The 22006-nt window shown below is 41.0% G+C and overlaps 1 protein-coding gene across 4 annotated transcripts in view; it reads left to right on the top strand.

Annotated features, from left to right (window-relative positions):
* The window catches only part of LOC134209273 (calcium-binding protein E63-1), a 370945-nt gene that overhangs the window by 31314 nt on the left and 317625 nt on the right, over positions 1-22006 (top strand). Inside the window, exon 1 of one of the 4 annotated variants that reach the window (XM_062685254.1) lies at positions 18512-19438. The exons of 2 other annotated variants lie outside the window; for them this stretch is intronic. Coding sequence is in view for 1 of the 2 variants with exons in the window: in XM_062685263.1 (XP_062541247.1) it covers positions 19412-19438 (27 nt within the window). In the remaining variant the exon portion in view is untranslated. Of the gene's footprint in view, positions 1-18511; positions 19439-22006 lie in introns of those variants that run through there. One more of the 4 variants, XM_062685263.1, reaches the window with a different exon arrangement.

Raw genomic sequence — 22006 nt, 5'->3', positions numbered from 1 at the left:
TCAAGTGGATATCATCATCTTCTTCTTCTTCTTCTTCTTCTTCTTATTGGCATTACATCCCCACACTGGGACAGAGCCGCCTCGCAGCTTAGTGTTCATTAAGCACTTCCACAGTTATCAACTGATATGTTTCTAAGCCAGATATACCATTTCTGCATTCGTATATCATGAGGCTAGCACGATGATACTTTTATGCCCAGGGAAGTCGAGACAATTTCCAATCCGAAAACCGAGACATCGAAACCAGCCACCCTCAGCATGGTCTTGCTTTGTAGCCGCGCGTCTAACCGCACGGCTAAGGAGGGCCCCTAAGTGGATATCAAGAAATTGTATTGTTCAATGCAGGTGTGTCGAAGCTTATCTTATTGGATAACAAAACCTGTTGTGGAAAGAATTTGAAAAAAAAAATTAAATGTGTTATTTTGATAATTTAAAATTAGTCCAAAATAGTTCAATTTTGTTTTAGGCAGGGTAAAATGGTCAGGCGGTGGGGTAAAGTGAGAAATATTGATAAGAAAATTATTTTGAGCTTTTTAGTGGAATGTTACCAATGTCCACCACTTAAGTGGTGGAATTCAATGGGATTGTATAAACTCGTCTTATGACAGGTGAGAAATATTGTAAATAAAGCAAATAAGTCGATCGAAATATTTTAAACCAAATACATATTCTAAATAATATTCAAAATGTCATGTTCAGTGTCGGATGTTCCTGAACGGTCAGTTCGTGTTCAGACTCCGTGCGTAACAGACGTCTTTCTAGTACTGGTAGTCTATTAAATCCGGTAGTGACCTTTTTCCTTTGTTATTAGTTAGACAATAGATATACGTTATAGTTGGACGGTCAAAATTCGAAATGGCTGAGCTCAAGGTCAATTCAGTGCGGGTGCGGTTCGAACGAGGTAGTGCTGAACCTAGTGATACGGACATTTTTACCTTTATGCGGGATAAAATGAAGCTACGGCCTGATGATCTTTTGTCGATGTACAAAGATAAAACGGCGATGTCGGTGATAATAAAGTTCAGATCGGAAGATGTTACGTTGAAGGCATAAGAACGTTTACCTGGGACGATGGTTTCGTGATTGATAAATATCGGAGCTGCAAAGTGACGCTTTCGGCAGCTAATTCTGTTGTTCGATATGTCAGGTTATTTAACTTACCGCCGGAAATCGAAGATAAAGAAATTTGGTCTGCTCTGTCGAAGTATGGGAACATTCAGCGGTTGGTTAGAGAAACATACGGTGCTGAAACCGGATTTCCAATGTGGACATCTGTGCGAGGTGTGTATGTTGAACTGAAGGAAGGTGAGGAGATTCAAGCATCCGTTAATGTTCGAAACATTCGAGCTCGGTATATTATGAGGGCCTGGTGAACAAATGCTACCAATGTGGTAGTACGGAGCACTTGAAAGCGGATTGTCCACAGCGAAAATCAGTGAACGACAGGTTGGAGACGGATCGAACCGGCTCGTATAGCAGTGCATTGAAAGGAGTATGGTTGAAACCCAACACGGAACGACGTTTTTCGGAAGATAAAACAAATGACGGAAGAATGACAAATTTGAATTTGTTAGTTGCTGCAAGCTCCAGTACATCAGCAAGTAACAATCCATTGTCGAAGGGCGAGGTGGTGGAAGCGGGCGCTCTAGCAGTACGGAAAAATGATCACGTTGAATCGAACGACATCACAACTGCGAGTCCAACCTCGGCACGCACACAAACAATGGAGACGAGTGGTAGTTCACACACAACGGGAAGAGAAGATCGGTCGGATACCACACAGACGAACGATGAATCTCACACAACGGTGATGAACACTACACCAGCCATCAGCGATGAACCATCACAACACATGGAGACGGAGGGTTGCTCATTGAAACGTGGGCGAAAAGGTGTAAAATCTAATGGAGGATCGGAGGAGGAAACTGAAGAGAGCGCTTCTTCGGACACATCGAGTGCGGATAAAGCGGTGAACGAAGACACATCCACTATCAGCGGGTGGCAGAAAGTAGCAGCACGAACGCGAGGTAAGCAGCTGAAGTTGGATGAGAGAAAGAGCAGAAGTAAGTCGGTGGTTGACCGGCGTTAAACCAGATTAGGCAACCGCGAGTATCAATTAGGTTTCTCTACACTTTTTTTCCAATTGCTTAGTGAGAATATTACAATGAATTATACACTTAAAGTTGGTTCAGTGAATCTTAATAGTTCAAAAAGCTCCATCAACAAAGGTCTATTAAGAGATTTCGTTTTAAATCAAAACATAGATATTTTGTTTTTGCAAGAAGTGTGTTATGCAAATTTTTCCTTTGTTCGTTCTAACTCTGCTCACAGAGAACAGACGTTCATCTTCATTCGCGTGCTTGTGTAAAAGTTTGTACTGGTCATTTTAAAGTATGTCGTTATGCCCCCGTTGCGCGGTGCTAGTGTGCTGATAAATATGGTTATAATTTGCCGTGTTTTACTTTTTAGCGCTAGTGTTCATTCCAAATTGCTCCTAGGCTCGCTCCTAGGTGACAGCACTGCATTGTTTATGAAGTGTATGCCAACGCCATCACTTAGTGAAATTGAGTTTTTATGTCGGGCAGCCTGCGTTGGCGGCGCTGAGGTGCGATTTAAATCTTTACACACGTTTTTAACGAAATTTTGTTCGAGCATCCATGTCTGTTCTCTGTGCTCTGCTTTAGTTAACATTGGTGAATATGGTTCAGGCACCGCCATATTGATAAGGAGTTCGTTCGAGTTTAGACAGCCCTTATTGGATCTGTGGTGATCGATGCCTCGCCTAATATGTGCACTACATCATATTGATCTGTTCTATGTCCCACCTAGGAAGAACACCCGTATGAGCAACTCTAGCTAAGTAGTAGTGCAACAGCAAGATCATGTTGTACGACGCAGTGAACAGAGGTCAGTCTAGTATACACCTTCGTGCTTGACACACGCAAATACCACAGGATCCAAACAGGAGAATATCATCATTGTTGTTAACGGGGTAAACTACATCAACATCTATGCCTTTTCGGGGAGTAATAAGAAAAAAGGAAGAGACAACTTGTTCGTTAATGATTTATCTATTCATTTTGGCAAAGGGGAAAAAAAGGTCGATGTAATTGGTGGCGATTTTAACTGCATTTTGAATAACTGTGACTCCAATAGGTCGATTAAAAATTTTAGCACCGGTTTGAAACAACTTATAAATTATATAAAAATAAAAAAAAGATATAGCTTTGGAGCTCAAGAAAAACGTTTTCACTTTCATTAGAAATAGTAGCTCATCAAGACTAGACCGATTCTATAGTAGTTCTACATTCCTTCGGAGTGTAACGGAATTCTCGACTATCCCATTTTGGTATAGTGATGACAGTTGGTGTATCGGTTGTAGACCTGTGCGCCGGTCATATCATCGGCGGCGGCGGCGTGGTGGTCACTTTTGCCCCGGCGGCGGCGGCGTCACGGCGGCGCGCCGTTGACTTTTATCGGCGGCGGCGGCGGCGGCGTGAACCGGCGTGGATGAAAAAAATAAATGGTTAAAAAAATCAATTTTACCGCGGATTTTTGGATTAACGCGGTTTGATTCACACGGTAGGAATCGCCCGTATAAAAACCGACTTCAGTGGATTAAAATTGCAATATTCTGCGTTTGCCGATCATCACGCAGCACATTCAAAATAGTCAATTGCCGGCGATACTAATCAATACCTGATTTCAAAATGTTATTTGAATTACCACTATTTTGTTACTCTTTGATTTTGATTAATCAAATTTTAACAATAAATCCTGCTTCACTTTTTCGTGACCCCTAAGTGTTAAGAATTAGATTTCGGTGTCATAGAACAAATTGGTAATAACTTTTTTCAAAAGTTATTTCCAATTTAGGATTTAGATACACTTCAGTCGTTTAAGTTTCAGAAAAAATCTAATATTTTCCTGAAATTTGCCTAAATATGCCAACAAAGCTCTTGGTGGAGTTTCTGAATGAATTTCTGGAGGAAACTAGGAGGAAACTTAATTCCTACAGGCATTTCTCAGTAAATTTCATTAGGAATTCCTTCGTAAAATCCTATGACAATGTCTGCAGAATTTTTCTATTTTAGAAAGAATAATCCATTCAGGTTCTCTTTGGGAAATTCCTTTAGTAAAACATAAAATATTCCTGCAGGAATTCATTCGGAAATTTATTAAAGAATGAACTATTTTCTGATGGAATTCCTAAGAGAATTTTCTAAAGGACTTTCCGAGAATATTCCTGAAGTAGTATTGGAAAGTGTAGTAGGAACCTTTTAAGAAAATTTTGAGCAAATCCCCACAGACATTTTGAAGGAATACCTAACAGTATTTCCAAAATGCATCAGCGGCTGCTTCCGCATCTTCCTCGATTGCACACCCTAGAGCAAACGTCCTGTTCCAGGTTCTCTGCAAGTTCTTTTGCTGGTCTCTCTTCCTGCATACGCACTACATGTCCAACCCACTGTAATCTGCCTTATTTTATCAACCTGCCTATGTCTGCATTTGTGTATACTTGGTTTAACTGTGGTTCATTTATTCAGCTGCTCCATTTACATTTTCCACCACGCTGCCAAGTATTGAGCACAGTATTTTCAACTCAAACACTTTGAGAATTTGATAATCTGCATCTTTTAACGTCCATGATTCATGGCCGTACAGGACGACTGGACGAATCAACGATGTGTACAGAGCTAGTTTTGTCAGTGTCTGTAGGTAGCTTCGTGAAGTTACAAAAGAATTTTCTGGAGGAATTTTCAAAGGATTACCCTGAGAAATTCTCTATTAAATTGCTTAAAGAAGTTATGGAAGAATTCCTATGGGAATTTAAGGATTAATTATTGTCAAGGAACTTGCTAAGGAATTCCTAGAGGAATTACTAAAAATAATTTCCGAAGGAATATCAAATTGATTTTCAAAGAAATTCCAAAGAAAAATTTCGAAGCTGACAGAAATTTCCGAAGTAATCCGTTAATAAATTTCTGAAAGAGTTTTTAGAGATTTGGAATTTTGAAACAATTTCCTAAGGAACTCCTAAAACATTCTCTGTAGATATTTCAAAAAGAAGGATTTTCAGAAGGTATATCCGAATTTCTGAACGAAGTCTTGACGGAATGTCCAAAGGAATTTTCGGAGATATCTAAGACTGTCAGAAGTTTCTTGAGGACTTACTTTGAAAAAAAAAAAATTGCGGGGTCTTCTACGGATATTACTTCAGGAACTTGTTCAGGAATTCTTAAGGAAATTTCGTCCTAGAACTTTTCAAGGAATTCCAAAAGAGTTCTTAGAAGAATTTCTTGAGGAATTTTCGGGAAAACACCTTAACGATGTTCCCAAGGTTTTCTTAAACAAATTTCTGAAGGAACTTTTTCCGAACTAATTCCTGAGAGAAATTTCCGAATATAGCTGAGAGAATTTTCGAAAGACTTTCTGGAATTCGTTTCCGGAGGAAATTCCTGGACGAATCTCCATAGGATTTTTTGGAGAATTACAAAAAAAATCCTGGAGAAATCTAGGAATTACTTCAGAAATACCAGTAGGCATTTTCTCTGAAATTCTATTAGAAATTTCTTCATAAATTCCTTTGAGAATTCCTCCGGAAATTCCTTCAAATATTCCTTAAGAAATTCCTTTAGGGGTTGTCCATAAACCACGTAGACTCTTGAGGGGGAGGGGATTCGAAAAAGTCTACGTCAGTCTACTAAGGGGGGCGGGAGTATACGAAAAGTCTACGTAGACTTTTTTTTTTCGGAAAACATTTAATACAGCAGCTTTGTGCGAAGTTCACTTGTTTGATTTTTTTTTCGATTTTTCCGTTTTTTTTTTGCAAGACTTTACCGAAATAATCTCTCGAATCTCTTATGGATTTCACTGAAGTAATAGTCTGAACTACGGCTTAAAAATATCATGATTTTAACAGCAAATTCTTCTGTGTTGAGCACGAAAATTCTCCAAAATATTCTATAAAAAATTTCGAAAAATTTTCAAAATTTCCACTTGGATTACATTGTAGATTCTACTAAAATATCTTTTGATTTTCGGCAGGAACTTCTTTAGAAATTACAAGTGATTCTTTAGAATTTCCACGGGGAATTATATCACACTTCGACGGAACATTATTTAGAATTTACAAAGGAAGCATTTTGGAATATCCAAGAAGAAGTCTTTGGAATTTCCAAAAGACATTCTTTGGAACTTGTAAGGGGAATTCTCCGAAATTTCCGTGATAAATTCTTCAGAACTTCCACTGAAGATTTTCTGGGAAGTCCCCGGGATATTTTTCTTAATTTCTGAAATTCTTGGAATTTTCGCGAGGAATTCTTTGGACATACATATAAGCGAAATTCTTCGAAATTTAACGGCAATTTCTTCGGCAGTTCTAATGAAAATTCTTTGGAATTATCTATGGAAAACGAAATTTTTGAAAACTTTCACGAGAAATTATTTGAATTTACCACCAAAAACTCTTTGAGTTTTTACAAAAAAAATATTGCAATTCTTGTAAGAAAGCATTAGCAATTTTCATGAAAATTTATTCTATTTTTTACGATAAATTCATCACAAATTCAACTGAAATCCTCCATAATTTCCACCGAAAATTATCTGGAAAACTCTTTGGAATGTCTATAGGATTTTTTTTTTTAAATTTCTTCAGGAAATCGCTCCTACTTTGCAAATGTCAAAATATCGTAGGAAACCTTTAGCATGGTTTCAACGGGAAATAATTCAAAATTTCTACGGAAAACTACTCGACATTTTAACGGGAAAACTTTTGGAATTTGGAAAAAATTCTTGAGATTTCAACGGAATGGAATTTTCAAGAAAAATATCGGAATTATCACGGAGAGTTTTTTGGAGTATTACCTGGAAACTTTGAAGGTTTTAAATCAGGAAATTCTACGGAATTTCTACGACAAACTTTTTGGAATGTAGACTTGACGTTCTCGGAATTTCAACTCGAAATTCTGAAAATTCTTGGGTTTTCTACAAATTTTAACCGCCATGAAGAATTATAATTCAGATGCGTGACAGATTTTAAGCAGTGGCGCGCCTATGCAAGTGCCGGTGGCGGTGGCCTCTAGGAGGAATCAAATCCAACAGAAATTAAATTAATTGACTTCGAGATTTGATTTCAGGAGCTATGGACAGATGATTGAATTTGATTTCGTTGATATTGAGTTGGATTTTATTGAGTTTGATTTTGTTAGGTTTGAAATTTGAATTTTACTGTAGTGTTCACAATGGATTTGAAAATGGATTTGTATATTTAAATTGCTGAAAACGTGGTTGATTTCCAATTTTTTTCCAATCACTTATGACATTTTGTTAAATTTGAAAAAGTCTACGTGGTCGGGGTTCAGCCAAACCGAACCAAGCGGCTTTTCGACTGACTTGTCAAATTTTGCTCGTACAAGGACAACGGAAATATTTTCATATCATAAATTGATACATACATTTGCAGTAGTATATCCTCAGTTCTGAGGCTGAGGCTACTCAACGAAAGTTTGAGCAGAAAAATCGGTAATTTTTCGTTGGCGTTTGGTGTGATTTGGCTGAACCCCGACCACATAGACTTCAAGGGGATGGGGGAGGGGTTTTGGAAAAGTCTACTAGGGGGGGTGGGTTTGAAAATGTGAAAATTCGGCTTACGCGGTTTGTGGGAAGTTGTTTAGAAATACTTTCAAAATCTCTTAAAGTAGTTCAAACGGGAATTATTTTCGAAAATCCTTTCAGGTTCTCTTTTAAAAATGCCTTCGGAAATATATTTAGAAATTCCTGCACAAAACCCTCCAGGAATTTCTCCAAAAACTTCTCCGAAAATTCATTTAAGAGCTCCTCAAAAAAATTTCCTTGAATAATCTAAAAAAACTCCACCAAGAATTCCTTTGGATATTTCACCAGGGATTTCTTTAAAAGTTTCTTCGAAAAGCCTCCCGGATTCCTTCTTAGATTTCTTCCAGGAAATTCATTGAAAATTAATTAGATAATGAAATAGTTTTCGGTGGAGTTGCTAATTGAATTTTTGAAAAAATAAAACAAATAAATTAAACAATCAACACTGAGAAAATCCGAAGGTATTACTGAAAGAATTTCCTAAAGAACCCATGAAGGCATTTTCGATGGAATTCCTGCAGGAAGTTCTGGAAGAATTCTCGAAGAATGTTTTAAAGGAATTGCTGGAAGAAGCTCTGAAGAAATTCCTTAGGAAAATTTGGAAGAAATCCCTTATGCAATCTCTGGAAGAATTTATTTGAAGAATTCATAGAATAATTGCCAAAGAAATTCATGACGAGGTATTCATTTAAAAAATTGGAAGAGTCGCTAAATAGTTTTTGAAGAAACTCCAAATGGAATTTCTTGAGAAATTTATTAAGAAATATTCGGAGGAATCGCTAAAGAAACTTCCGAAATAATTCCTTAACGATTCTCCTAAGGAATTCTTAACAACATTTTCGTAGAAATTACTGAAACAATTTTTTTGTATGCATTCCATAAGGAATTTTCGGAGAAATTTTGTAAGACATTTCCGGAAGAACACATAAAGTAATTTTCCAAGGTTTTTTATTGAAACTTTTCGGAGGAATATCTGGAGGAATTTACTAGGAAATATACCAAGTGGTTTTGGCGCTTTGGGGATGTATTCAAGCCTTCACAAAAGCTTATGTGCCACACCAAACATAATTTGCGAGTCACCTACCGGCAGTGTTGTCTTACACTACTCTGTGCAAGAAATTCTGCTCTTTGATTTTACTCCATCTAAACGATGGACATTTAGAAAATTCAAATAGCCTTCTATTAGTTGCACTTACTTAGTTAAGATTGTAAAATCGTGTAGATGGAGTAAATCAAAGAGCAGTTTTTTTTGCACAAAGTGTAGGACAACACTGCCTACAGATTTAAGTGCCCGACTGAATGAGGCTTTGCCTTAGACGAATTTCAAAGACCATTTCAACATTTTTTGTATTATTCTACTTAGTAGATTAAATCTACTAGATACAGCCTAATTCTCGCTTAACTTTTCAAAAGGACCTAAGTAACATTTTTTTCATGAATTAATTTGAATACTGCAATCAATAGCTTTCGTGTTGTTTTGTTGATTGCGCTATTAAAACTAATTCATGAAAAAAATGTTCCTTAGGACCTTTTGAAAAGTTAAGCGAGAATTCAAACTCACAACTAATCAACCAACCAATTCATTATCCAATGTTTTTCACACACTGTCTTAGAGGCACCATCACTTGAGGTAGATTTGAAATTGAATTCTGACGAGTTCCACCTCAACAACATTCTAACAACTAACTAACAACAACAATCATAAGTTTAGTACTATTCCAATCAATTCCACCACGTTGTATTGTCTTACAAATACGTATTTCATCTCTGTAAGGCCATCTTCAGTGTCTCTTATTTTACTCGACTCGACTCAAGTTAATTGATTTTTTTTATTGCGATTAGTCATCGGCGTGGCAAAATTATGTTCGGCGGCGCGCCGACCCAAAATCGCCGGCGGCGGCGGCGTGAGTAAAACCACCGGCGGCGGCGGCGCGCGGCGGCGCACAGGTGTATCGGTTGAAGATATTGCTCCAATCGGAAGGGGTTATTGGAAAGTAAATAGCTCACTTGTTAAAGACGATACGGTTTGCGCTCGTTTGACTGAGGAATATGAAAGATGGAAATGTCGTCATGTTTATGTAACTGATAGAAGCAGATGGTGGAATGAAGTGGCAAAACACAAGATAAAGCAATTTTTTAAAAGTGACTTTCTTGTTGAATACGAGAGTCTCAAATGAAAAAAGTTATTTCTATGGCAAAATGGCTGAATGGATGCAGATGCAAAGCAATGATCATCCCACTTCACTAGATATAAATATGATTAAGTCGCGTTTGGTCGAAATTGAGTTGTCTTTAGAAAACGAGCAATTCAGTGTAACTCTCAACCCCAGGATCAATTCCAACCAGATTTGGTACACATATTCTCTATTTTAGAAAAATGTTCATTGAAAAGGTAGAAGGGCCATGGAAATCTATATAATATGTATAACTTAATGTTTGTATGTTTGTGTGTATGTTCCAGTACAACTCCTGAACCCCTTGGCTGATTTCAACCAAATTTGGAATACACATTCTTCACATTATGGGGAAGGTGTGGGGGAGTGATATTGTTTAGTTTTCGATCAACTCAACCCTTCATCGAAATCATGGTTTGCCCAGTGAAAAGCAATGATTAATGTGTTTCATTCTGGATGGTGAATGTGATACCTTTTTTAAAAATAGACGTTTGCCCGGAATAAGACATTGGTGGATGTTTTTCCTTCTTTATAAATAGACGTTTGCCCGGAATAAGGCGATTTTAAGTTTAATCCCTTCTTCAAATTCAGTGAATGTTTTCAAATGAAATCTGCCTTCTATTAATAAAATTTTGAGGTATCAATAAGAAAACATAATTATCCTGTTGACCAATTGGTTTATTCATTTTCCGAATGTATAAAACATGCGAATCAAACTGGTAACTCCGATCAAGGCCGGGTACATTCATTCATTCATTTATTTAGTCTACATCTAAACAGATAACACTGAATCATCAATTTGACGCCACAATACACGGTTCGAGGCCGCATCTCTCCATCCTCGGATACGCCCCACGCTCGCCAAGTCGTTTTGCACCTGGCAGTGTTGTCCTACACTCAGGGCAAAAAATTCTGCTCTTTGATATTACTCCATCTAAACGATTTTATAGTTTTAACTTGTAGAAGAATATTTGAATTTTCTAAATGTCATGTCAAACTGTCAAAAAAATGCACACCAGATCCACAGGATCGCGCGCGCTGAAAATACACTTCAGTGAAAACCCTCCAGTGTATTTTCAGTGCGCGTGCTCCTGTGGCTCTGGCGTGCATTTTTTTGACAGTTTATCATGACATTTAGAAAATTCAAATATCCTCCAATTAGTTGAACTTTTTTAGTTAAGACTATAAAATCGTTTAGATGGAGTAATATCAAAGAGCAGAATTTTTCGCCTTGAGTGTAGGACAACACTGGCACCTGGTCTGCTCATCTCGCTCGCTGCGCTCCACGCCGTCTCGTACCGGCCGGATCAGAAGCGAACACCATCTTTGCAGGGTTGCTGTCCGGCATTCTTGCAACATGTCCTGCCCATCGTACCCTTCCGGCTTTAGCTACCTTCTGGATCCCGAGTAGCACACTTGTCACATACCAGTCACGGTGACTCATATGCGACCAAATCCAGTCACATTGGAGTTGCTGCAACTAAATCGATCCGAGCTGTGCTGCTTGGGATACTGGGTTCGCCGTAGAGTTGGGCGAGCTCATGGTTCATTCTTCGCCGCCACACACCGTCTTCTTGCACACCGCCAAGTTATGCTATTTGTAAGAAGTGATCAATATCATGTGCCTTTGTTTTGTCCTTATTCATAGCATATCCTAATATCTAAATGATATTTCGATGCAATTTTTTGATATTGTTGTACTTTTATCTATTACATCAATCAACCATATCATGTTCTTTTATTCTGTTCAAAGGAAGTGGTTATTCTCCAATACTTTTTCCGAACTAAATCTGTCACAAATTGTGAATATTTATAAGTTTCAGAGAAAGATCCAATTGTGGAAAATCTCCTCAAAAAAAACTTCACTGGGTGCTCTGGGAGAACTCTGAGGGAAACTCCGAGGTAATTCTCACTCCAGCCAGTGAGATCATATGCATACTGGCTGGTATGGTACTGGATATCTTCCTGTACTAAAACTATTTTAGAACAATAAATTTACTGGCTGGTATGATACTGGATAACTTCTTTGAGCTTGGACTGAAGTGGTTTTGATTGTATTATGATTTATATAGACATTCATTCGCACTGATATAGGATATTGCAAGGAATATAAGTCATTGCGAGTTTTTTTTTCACACAATTACGATTGACGAAAGTTTGATATGCAATGTGATTAAGATTTTTGATGAACGCAAAAGTGACTTTATTTCCTGTTTCGGAAATCGGTCATCAAGCTCAAGCAGTACTAGTTAACGGTTGTATACTATTTCGCCGAAAACCATTTCGCGGAATTTTTTTTCGCGGTACGACATTCCGCGGAATGTATCAACTCTCCGAAACACATTTCGCGGAATGCACCTTTTTTCCGAAAGACATTTCGCGGAATGTACCTTTTCACCGAAAATCATTCCGCGGAATACCATTTGGCGGAATGCAGTTAGAATAATTATCATTCAGATATATACCGATTTCTGCTTAATTACATGAAATCTGGGCTATTTTTATTTTGGATTTAATGCAAACCCGAACCCGACCCGCTCCCGAGAATTTTTGTATTCGTAAACCCGTACTCGACCCGAACCCGACATAATTTAATTATTTACATCTGCTCTGAAGTTTTCCCCGAAAAAATCAAACTTGATATTTCCTGGTTCTCTTTAAATTGAAAAAATGTAAGCCCAAACAACGAACTAGCCTCACAATGAACAAAATTGAATAAAATAATTTTCAGTACTTTATTTTTTAATCCCGTACCCGACGCGGACCCGATTTTTTGTCTCACAAACCCGCACCCGACCCGAACCCGATATTGTACTCATTTTTAAGGGGTAACGCCTTCTTCAAATGGATGCATCTGCCCGGTATAAGGCGAAGACAGGGGTAACGCCTTCTTTAAATGGATTCATCTGCTTGGTATAACGCGAAAGGAGTTGATAATGCCTTCTCGAAAAGAACGCGTCTGCCCGGTATAAAGCGAAGGGAGGGGTAACGCCTTCTTTAAATGGATGCATCTGCCTGGTATAAGGCGAAAGGAGTTGATAATGCCTTCTTTAAAAGAACGCGTCTGCCCGGTATAAGACGAAGACAGGGGTAACGACTAATGGATGCATCTGCTCGGTATAAGGCGAAAGGAGTTGATAATGCCTTCTCTAAAAGAATGCGTCTGTCTGGTATAAGGCTAAAGGAGGGGTAATGCCTTCTTTAAATGGATGCATCTGCCCGGTATAAGGCGAAAGGAGTTGATAATGCCTTCTTTAAATGAACGCGTCTGCCCAGTATAAGGTGAAACGAGGGGTAACGTTCTTTAAATTGATGTATCTACCCGGTTTAAGGGGAAATTGTAAACTGCTTCTAAATATTCTGGGTGGCGTTCCTTAGCCGTGCGGGAAGATGCATGACTGCCAAGCAAGACTATGCTGAAGGAGGCTGGGTTCAACTTTTGGCCCGGTCTAGGAAACTTATCGAAATTTTTTTTTGGCTTTTATAAAAGTTTCAACGTGTTAATCTCGTGTTATATTATATTATTAATATAATATAACGTGTTATATTATATATTAATATTCATATTATTAATACACCCGATTCTTTTTTTACACGGGGGATGCGTGCCGTGTGAAAAAAATCCGTGTAAAAAAAATCCGTGCTATTTCGAGAAACCGTGTAAAAATAATCCGTGTTATTTCGAGAATCCGTGCAAAAAAATCCGTGTTATTTCGAGAAACCGTGTAAAAAAAGCCGTGCAAAAAATATCCGTGTAAAAAAAGTAACCGGGTCTTTGCTAATACGGGGGATGCGTTCCGTGTAAAAATAAATCCGTGTAAAAATAATCCGTGCTATTTCGAGAAACCGTGTAAAAAAAATCCGTGTTATTTCGAGAAACCGTGCAAAAATAATCCGTGTTATTTCGAGAATCCGTGTAAAAAAGCAGTGTAAAAAAAATCCGTGTGAAAATAATCCGTGTAAAAAAAGAATCGGGTGTATTCCGCGAAATTGTGTATTCCGCGAAATGGTACATTCCGCCAAAAGTAATTCGGCGAAAAGGTACAAACCGCCAAATGTCGTACCGCGAAAAGTTACAAACCGCCAAATGTCATTCCGCGAAATGTTCAACCGCGAAACTGAATTCCGCGAAACAGTTTTCGGTGAAATGTTATACAATCCTAGTTAACACAAGTCTTAAATTTGTGAATGATATCTCTGTGATATTTTGGAACAATGTCATTTTCTAGGCGGTTGTTCTGAAGTTCAACATCGATATGTTGAAGGTCAGCTACACGAGGCTAATAGTTGGATTAAATGGAAGGAATCAGATATTTAGATTATTGGTGCCAACTAACTATAATGGTTTTCGAGAGTTCAATATCATAACTCTAAATACTAATTTAGTTCAACATTTAAACGATACATTTTATTAACTTCCATATCGTTGTTCTGCCTAACCACCTGCCTTGATCACCTAACCAAGAAACGGAAAACAAAAACGACCACGTTCTAATCGACGGTAAATTCTTCTCCGACATCACGAACGTCCGCACTTACCGCAGTGCGAATATTGAATCCGACCACTACCTCGTTGCAGTATGCCTGCGCTCAAAACTCTCGACGGTGTACAACACGCGTCGAAGTCGGACGCCGCGGCTTAACATTGGGCGGCTACAAGATGGTAGACTAGCCCAAGAATACGCGCAGCAGCTGGAAGTGGCACTTCCAACGGAAGAGCAGCTAGGCGCAGCGTCTCTTGAAAGTGGCTGAAGAGATATTCGATCCGCCATTGGTAGCACCGCAACCGCTGCACTTGGCACGGTGCCCCGGATCAGAGAAACGACTGGTATGGCGGCGAATGTGAGCAGTTAGTGGAAGAGAAGAATGCAGCATGGGCGAGATTGCTGCAACACCGCACGAGGGCGAACGAGGCACGATATAAACAGGCGCGGAACAGACAAAACTCGATTTTCCGGAGGAAAAGCGCCAGCAGGAAGATCGAGACCGTGAAGAAACGGAGCAACTGTACCGCGCTAATAACACACGAAAGTTCTATGAGAAGTTAAACCGTTCACGTAAGGGCCACGTGCCACAGCCTGATATGTGTAAGGACATAAACGGAACCTTCTTACGAACGAGCGTGAGGTGATCCAAAGGTGGCAGCAGCACTACGAAGAACACCTGAATGGTGATGTGGCAGACGAAGATGGCGGTATGGTGATGGACCTGGGAGAACGCACGCAGGACATAATTCTACCGGCTCCGGATCTCCAGGAAATCCAGGAGGAGATTGGCCGGCTGAAGAACAACAAAGCCCCTGGGGTTGACCAACTACCAGGAGAGTTATTTAAACACGGTGGTGAGGCACTGGCTAGAGCGCTGCACTGGGTCATTACCAAGATTTGGGAGGAGGAAGTTTTGCCGCAGGAGTGGATGGAAGGTGTCGTGTGTCCCATCTACAAAAGGGCGATAAGCTGGATTGTAGCAACTACCGCGCAATCACATTGCTGAACGCCGCCTACAAGGTACTCTCCCAAATTTTATGCCGTCGACTAGCACCAACTGCAAGGGAGTTCGTGGGGCAGTACCAGGCGGGTTTTATGGGCGAACGCTCCACCACGGACCAGGTGTTCGCCATTCGCCAAGTACTGCAGAAATGCCGCGAATACAACGTGCCCACACATCATCTATTCATCGACTTCAAAGCCGCATATGATACAATCGATCGGGACCAGCTATGGCAGCTAATGCACGAACACGGTTTTCCGGATAAACTGACACGGTTGATCAAAGCGACGATGGATCGGGTGATGTGCGTATTTCGAGTTTCAGGGGCATTCTCGAGTCCCTTCGAAACCCGCAGAGGGTTACGGCAAGGTGATGGTCTTTCGTGTTTGCTATTCAACATCGCTTTGGAAGGGGTAATACGAAGAGCAGGGATTAACACGAGTGGTACAATTTTCAATAAGTCCGTCCAGCTATTTGGTTTCGCCGACGACATAGATATTATGGCACGTAACTTTGAGAAGATGGAGGAAGCCTACATCAGACTGAAGAGGGAAGCTAAGCGGATCGGACTAGTCATCAACACGTCGAAGACGAAGTACATGATAGGAAGAGGTTCAAGAGAAGACAATGTGAGCCACCCACCGCGAGTTTGCATCGGTGGTGACGAAATCGAGGTGGTAGAAGAATTTGTGTACTTGGGCTCACTGGTGACTGCCGAAAATGACACCAGCAGAGAAATTCGGAGACGCATAGTGGCTGGAAATCGTACGTACTTTGGACTCCGCAAGACGCTCCGATCGAATAGAGTTCGCCGCCGTACCAAACTGACAATCTACAAAACGCTAATTAGACCGGTAGTCCTCTACGGACACGAGACCTGGACGATGCTCGTGGAGGACCAACGCGCACTTGGAGTTTTCGAAAGGAAAGTGCTGCGTACCATCTATGGTGGGTGCAGATGGCGGACGGTACGTGGAGGAGGCGAATCAACCACGAATTGCATCAGCTGTTGGGAGAACCATCCATCGTTCACACCGCGAAAATCGGACGACTGCGATGGGCCGGGCACGTAGCCAGAATGTCGGACAGTAACCCGGTGAAAATGGTTCTCGACAACGATCCGACGGGCACAAGAAGGCGAGGTGCGCAGCGGGCAAGGTGGATCGATCAGGTGGAAGATGACTTGCGGACCCTCCGTAGACTGCGTGGTTGGCGACGTGTAGCCATGGACCGAGCCGAATGGAGAAGACTCTTATATACCGCACAGGCCACTTCGGCCTTAGTCTGATTAAATAAATCGTTGTTCTGCAATTGAAAACCACGATGTTAAGATAAGTATATTTTGGAGCTCAGTTTCCAAAGGAATTAATTGGTTTCTCAAATGCAACATGTTTTTTGTTCATCTTTGTCTCGCGCAAAATTCAGGAGAAAAACAATCATGCTAGAGGATTTTTTTTGCCTTTTTTTAATTATAGAAGAAAGAGAATGCAGGGTTTAAGTAAGTTACCTTCAGCATGTGTTTATGGATTCACACATCAGCGTGTCAATCGGTAAGCAGCACAGTACATGTTTTCGAAAAGGACAAAAGAACTCCAAGATCTGTGGATTTTTTTTTTGCAAATTTAGTAGCATTTAGTATCCCTCCAAGACACGTGGATTATTTTTCGTGCGGCTGAGTCGCCGAATAATATGTAATTAATGTCGACTGAATAGTAAATAACAAACTTTGATAATGACGTCCGTGCCATTTTTTTGATTGGAGGTAAATAATTTTATTACTTTTGAAGCTTATGATCGTAGGAAGCACTTCTTTCGCTTCTGCCAGAAAACGTTAATACCTATCTTGACAGCTGCGAAATAAAAATTCTTCATTAGCACAAAAATAACATCTGCTTTTCATCAAAAACTTAACGGGTTGCAAAAGATGATAGAAAAATTATGAAATATCATAACAAAAATCTATGTAAAGACAAAACATCCATTTCGGTGTTCTCAAACTTGACATACAAAAGCATCCTACAACTGTGATGGCACCGTATTCATATTGAAATGCGTTTTTTTACAGAGCTAGACATGAAATTAAGTATGTTAGGTGGGAAAAGTATTGAAATTATATACACGATTATGTGAATAAACATAGTCATCTAATGATTTTGCGCGCCATTGACACTAACTTGTAATGTATCACGCGCCTCCATATGTACCTGCGCACTGACCATACCAAAACAAGAAAAACAAACGCGTGAACCGGAATTAGCTAGCTAGGTATGTTTTCAAGCTTTTGCGAGTGGTAAACACATCCATGAAAATCGTTACAATTGGATGACTGTAGCAGCAAAGCATATCGTCCCCCTTCCCATACCTGAATCGTGGTGCGTTGTTCCCTTAAAAGCTGCCAGCAAGTGGGCATTATGCATCCATGAGTTTTCCCGAAACAGGATATTATCGATATTGTTGAGAATTTCTGAAATTTTGAGATGACATAAGGTTGCTATGTTTGTTGACTGTTTGCTTGAGGAAAGTTCCCATGGAAATCGTTAAAAATGAGAAATCATGTGCTTAGCTTGGGCATATTAGGTAGGTACTCCCCTTCACCTATTGATTTATTGCATTTGAATAGCGTAGAATTTCTAGTGCCATTTTTGCCATTTTCTTAGACTGATCGGGATCCTAAATACAAGATCGATTTAAGGATGTTTTCTAAAACTATACATTATAACGCAACTAGTTTGTTTGTCACAAAACATCCGAGAATGATCTAATTTATGGGCGGTTCCCAATCTATTGTTTTCCTCCCAATAAAGATTAGTGAACTACCTATACAGTTTGCGCTGACGAAAAGGCTTTGCTCCTTTTTCCCACTTTCCACGATGGCGCATATATTTTCCCAAGTATCTGCTGTGAGCCAAGAGGTGACGAAATTGCGGCTCACGTTGTGGGGGCTGGCGCGCCATTTATTTTCACTGTTGGTCGCACCACCCACCCTCTCATGCTCCACCACCCAGCAACGGGAAGCGCCAATCGTCGCGCCGAAAACTGTGCTCAGCTCAAAGCGTGACATTTTTCTTTCTCACCAAGACCGATCCGATCCTGGTCGCCGTCGACGATGCTGGCGACTGTCTGAGGTGGGTTTTGGATGTGACTGTGCTCCCAGTCGAAGTCGTGTAACCTATCTCAAGGGATTCTCGCTCGTAAGCCCATTCGCGGACCGCGTAGCAAGTGTTCGGGAAATTTGGCCCATCATTGAGTTCACTAAGTGAGCCTGTTGCTTCCTTCATGGTACCGACAAATATCTCAAGCAGAAAGTGCAGTCGAAGTGGTGTGGCGGGTGGCGTCGATCGTAAAAAAGCGACCGGTTGAATTTTAATTTAATAGCTCCAAGGGCCAGTCGCCGTGAAAAGTGTCCTACATTTATTGTCGGCTGTGTGATTATTTGATGGTTGTTGTTTGGCATCGCCCAAGTGCCGAAGAAAGAGAGAGATCGAGGAAAACCGGGTCAGATCAATGAATTCAAGGTGCGCCGAGTACGATTCCGCATAATCGAATTTGCTCGATCAAGTGGGCCTTCCTTTGTGTGATCGACAGGGGTCGTAACCTCAAAGTGGCGCAACGGTCCTCGCGCGACGCAGTTGAGTGATGTGCCGGAAATTGGGGTCGCGGCTAAAGTTCAAACCGGTTGTATGAAATTGTCGCGACTTGCAAGGCGCACAAATTGAGGGAAAACCTATAGGAGGAACAAAACAAAGTAGAAGTAAACAAGCAGTGTCGGGAAAACGAAAACATTGCGACGAAAAGTGTGCGGTTTAATAGGCGATCGAGTGTATTGGTGTGTCTCACTGACGCGACGGGGTGTGTGTGTTGTTAGAGTGGGGTGTTATCCGAAATTGATCATCAAACTTATTTTCTGTCGGTGACAACGGGAACGAATTTAAAAATAATCAACAATTTGTTGCGCGTGATCTTATAGTGAAAGAATTTCGTATTCCGTCCCGCGTGGTAGAAAAGTAGGAAAATAGTGACTGCGATAATATTGGACTCGGGTAGAGATTAGTTTAGCTGGGTGCAGAAAACAAAAAGGGAAGATCCCAAAGGCGGGACATACTACTTGGTGTAGTTGTTCGCAGGTGCGGATGAGTGGGTTCTACAGTCACATCAAGGTATGATGAACACTTAAACTGTCGTCATGCGTATATTTGTCCCATGTTTGCTGGGGTTTCTTATATACATGGGACAATTATGCGTATAACGGCAGTATACTCAGTGGGGTAACCGTACATATTTAAATTAGGAATCCTATACTCGATACAGACTTAAACATCAATAATACGGGCAACATTTTTTTTATCCTTAATACTTTTTGACACAGAACTGAACGAGGGAATAGCTGATTCAGAGGTGTGTGCCAAACCAAAGCACATTAATCTGCCGGTCGATTTGCATAAAGTATATTATTTGTGCCTTTCTCATATACTGCCCACGATCGCATAATTGTAACACTCGCATTTTTGTTCATTTCGTAAAAAGCCTGTGAATCGTTCAGAATGCTCAATTTACTGCATCGAATCTCCCAACAGTAAAGGCTCCCCCAGACATAAGCGATTTCATCGCCGCGACAGCGACAACTAGTCGCCGTGTTTCTATCGTTGGGTCGCTGCAGGCAATGTTCTATTTATACTTCCATACCAACGGCGACAGAATCGCTGTCACCAAGCGATAGAATCGCGTCGCAACTGTCGCGTCGCGTGTGTTTGGGGGTACCTTAAAATAGACTTTAGTATCTTGCTTATCTGTGGTAAACTGGAAATGTTTGGGTTTGTGGGGAGGATTGACAAACGATTTACAAAATCAACCAAAATGCAAATGTTACAATTATGCGATCATGGGCAGTATACTAAGTATGCGTAAAGGCTCGAAGACCCATAGTGTCATATACCAATTGACTTAGCTCGACGAATTGAGGTTATGTGTGTGAGTGTGTTTTTTTTTCTTCCTTAGCAATGGAGGGGGAATCTGCTCAACAGACTTCCTGGGTTGGACGTCCAGGAAGTGCGGGGTTACCCAATCAGGAGAGAATAACAAATTTATATCATATTGTGTTACTAAGTTCAACAGTTTTTCTATCATAGGCTGTTATAAACTTGGTTCAGGATGTTGTTAAAATAACTAAATTTTCTAACAAAACAATGAAACATAACTAATTCTGTTATAATTTTGTTAGGAAAAAAATTGATTATAATGTATCATAACTCGATTATATCAACGGTTGTTATAAATAACTGATGTTGTTACAATCATGTTATAATCTTGTTTTGCCTTCCTAGTCGGGATAGGGACCACCAGCAAACGAGAGAGGCAGGACTAAATCAAAGGTGAGCGTTTGTCGTCGATCATTACCCCCAAGAGTTTAATGAAGCGTTGAGAGAGAGGTGACCGCACAGTTACCTGCCCTTATCACCAATTATTGCTCCGACTTTTGGTTGTTAATAACAACAACCTCAGTCTTGTGGTGAGCCAGTTCTAACTTCCTGGAACTCATCCACTTTTCCATAATTGCGATCGTGTGGGCTGCAGTCAACTCCACTTCTTCGATCGATTCGCCGTAGACCTCCAGCGTAATATCGTCATCGAAGCCGACGATTACCACGCCCACCGGGAACTTCAACCTCAAGACACCGTCGTACATGACGTTCCATAACACCGGACCCAGTATGGATTCGTGCGGAACCCCTGAAGTTATGTCAACGCACTTCCGCCACGCCTCCGTGTCGTAGTACTCGATTCTAGAAGTAGCTTCCGAGAATCTTGTACAGATACTCGGGAATTCCAAGACGCAGGAGCGCATCTGCAATAGCTGCCCAACTGGCACTATTGAATGCATTCCTCACGTCGAGAGTCACTACTGCACAATAGCGAACTCCCCTTCTCTTACGCTGGATAGCTACGGATCTACGCGGATTTGGTAACAAGATAGCGTCTGCGGTCGACCTACCCTTTCGGAAGCCAAACTGGTTACTCGATAGATCATCCGCACCCTCCGTGCGTATCAACAACCTGTTTATGATGATCTTCTCGAGCATCTTCGCCGCCGTATCAAGCAGGCATATTGGTTTATATGCCGACGGGTCCCCCAGTGGTTTTCCCGCCTTTGGTAGAACCAAGCTCTGCCTTTTCCATGCTTCAGGAATGACTCCTTCGTCTAGGCTTCTCTGCATGACGGATCTGAACATCTCGGGAGCCACAGCAATGGCCGCTTTGATGGCCATTTGGAATACCATTTGGTCCTGGCGCCTTACCTACACTAAGGGACTGTGCAATCCCCGGAATTTCCGCCACAATTAGTCTTCCCTCGTCGGCCACCCTGGCCCCTGGCAGCTCCACAAAGGGAGGCCAGGGACTTGGGTCGTGACGTGGGAAGAGCCCCGCGATGATCCTCTCCAGCATCTCTGGAGACCGCTCTGTAGGGGCCATCGCCCCACGTGTCTTGGCCATAACGACCCTATAGGCGTCACCCCATGGATTCGCGTTGGCACTTTGACACAGGCCCTCGAAGCAGGCTTTTTTGCTTGATCTAATCTCAGTCTTCAGAGCGGCTCTAGCAGCCACGAACGCCACCCGTCGTTCAACACGCTCCTCTTCTGTGCGTGCTCGCTGCATCCGCCTCCTTTCCCGTAGGCAGGCGCGGCGCAGGTTCGCAATTGCTTGAGTGCATCAGTAAGCCGGTGGCC

Source organism: Armigeres subalbatus, chromosome 2, assembly GCF_024139115.2.
Source record: "Armigeres subalbatus isolate Guangzhou_Male chromosome 2, GZ_Asu_2, whole genome shotgun sequence".
Lineage (NCBI taxonomy): Eukaryota > Metazoa > Arthropoda > Insecta > Diptera > Culicidae > Armigeres > Armigeres subalbatus.
The sequence above is the reverse complement of the archived record's forward strand: the minus strand, read 5'-3'. Positions and strand labels throughout refer to the sequence as shown.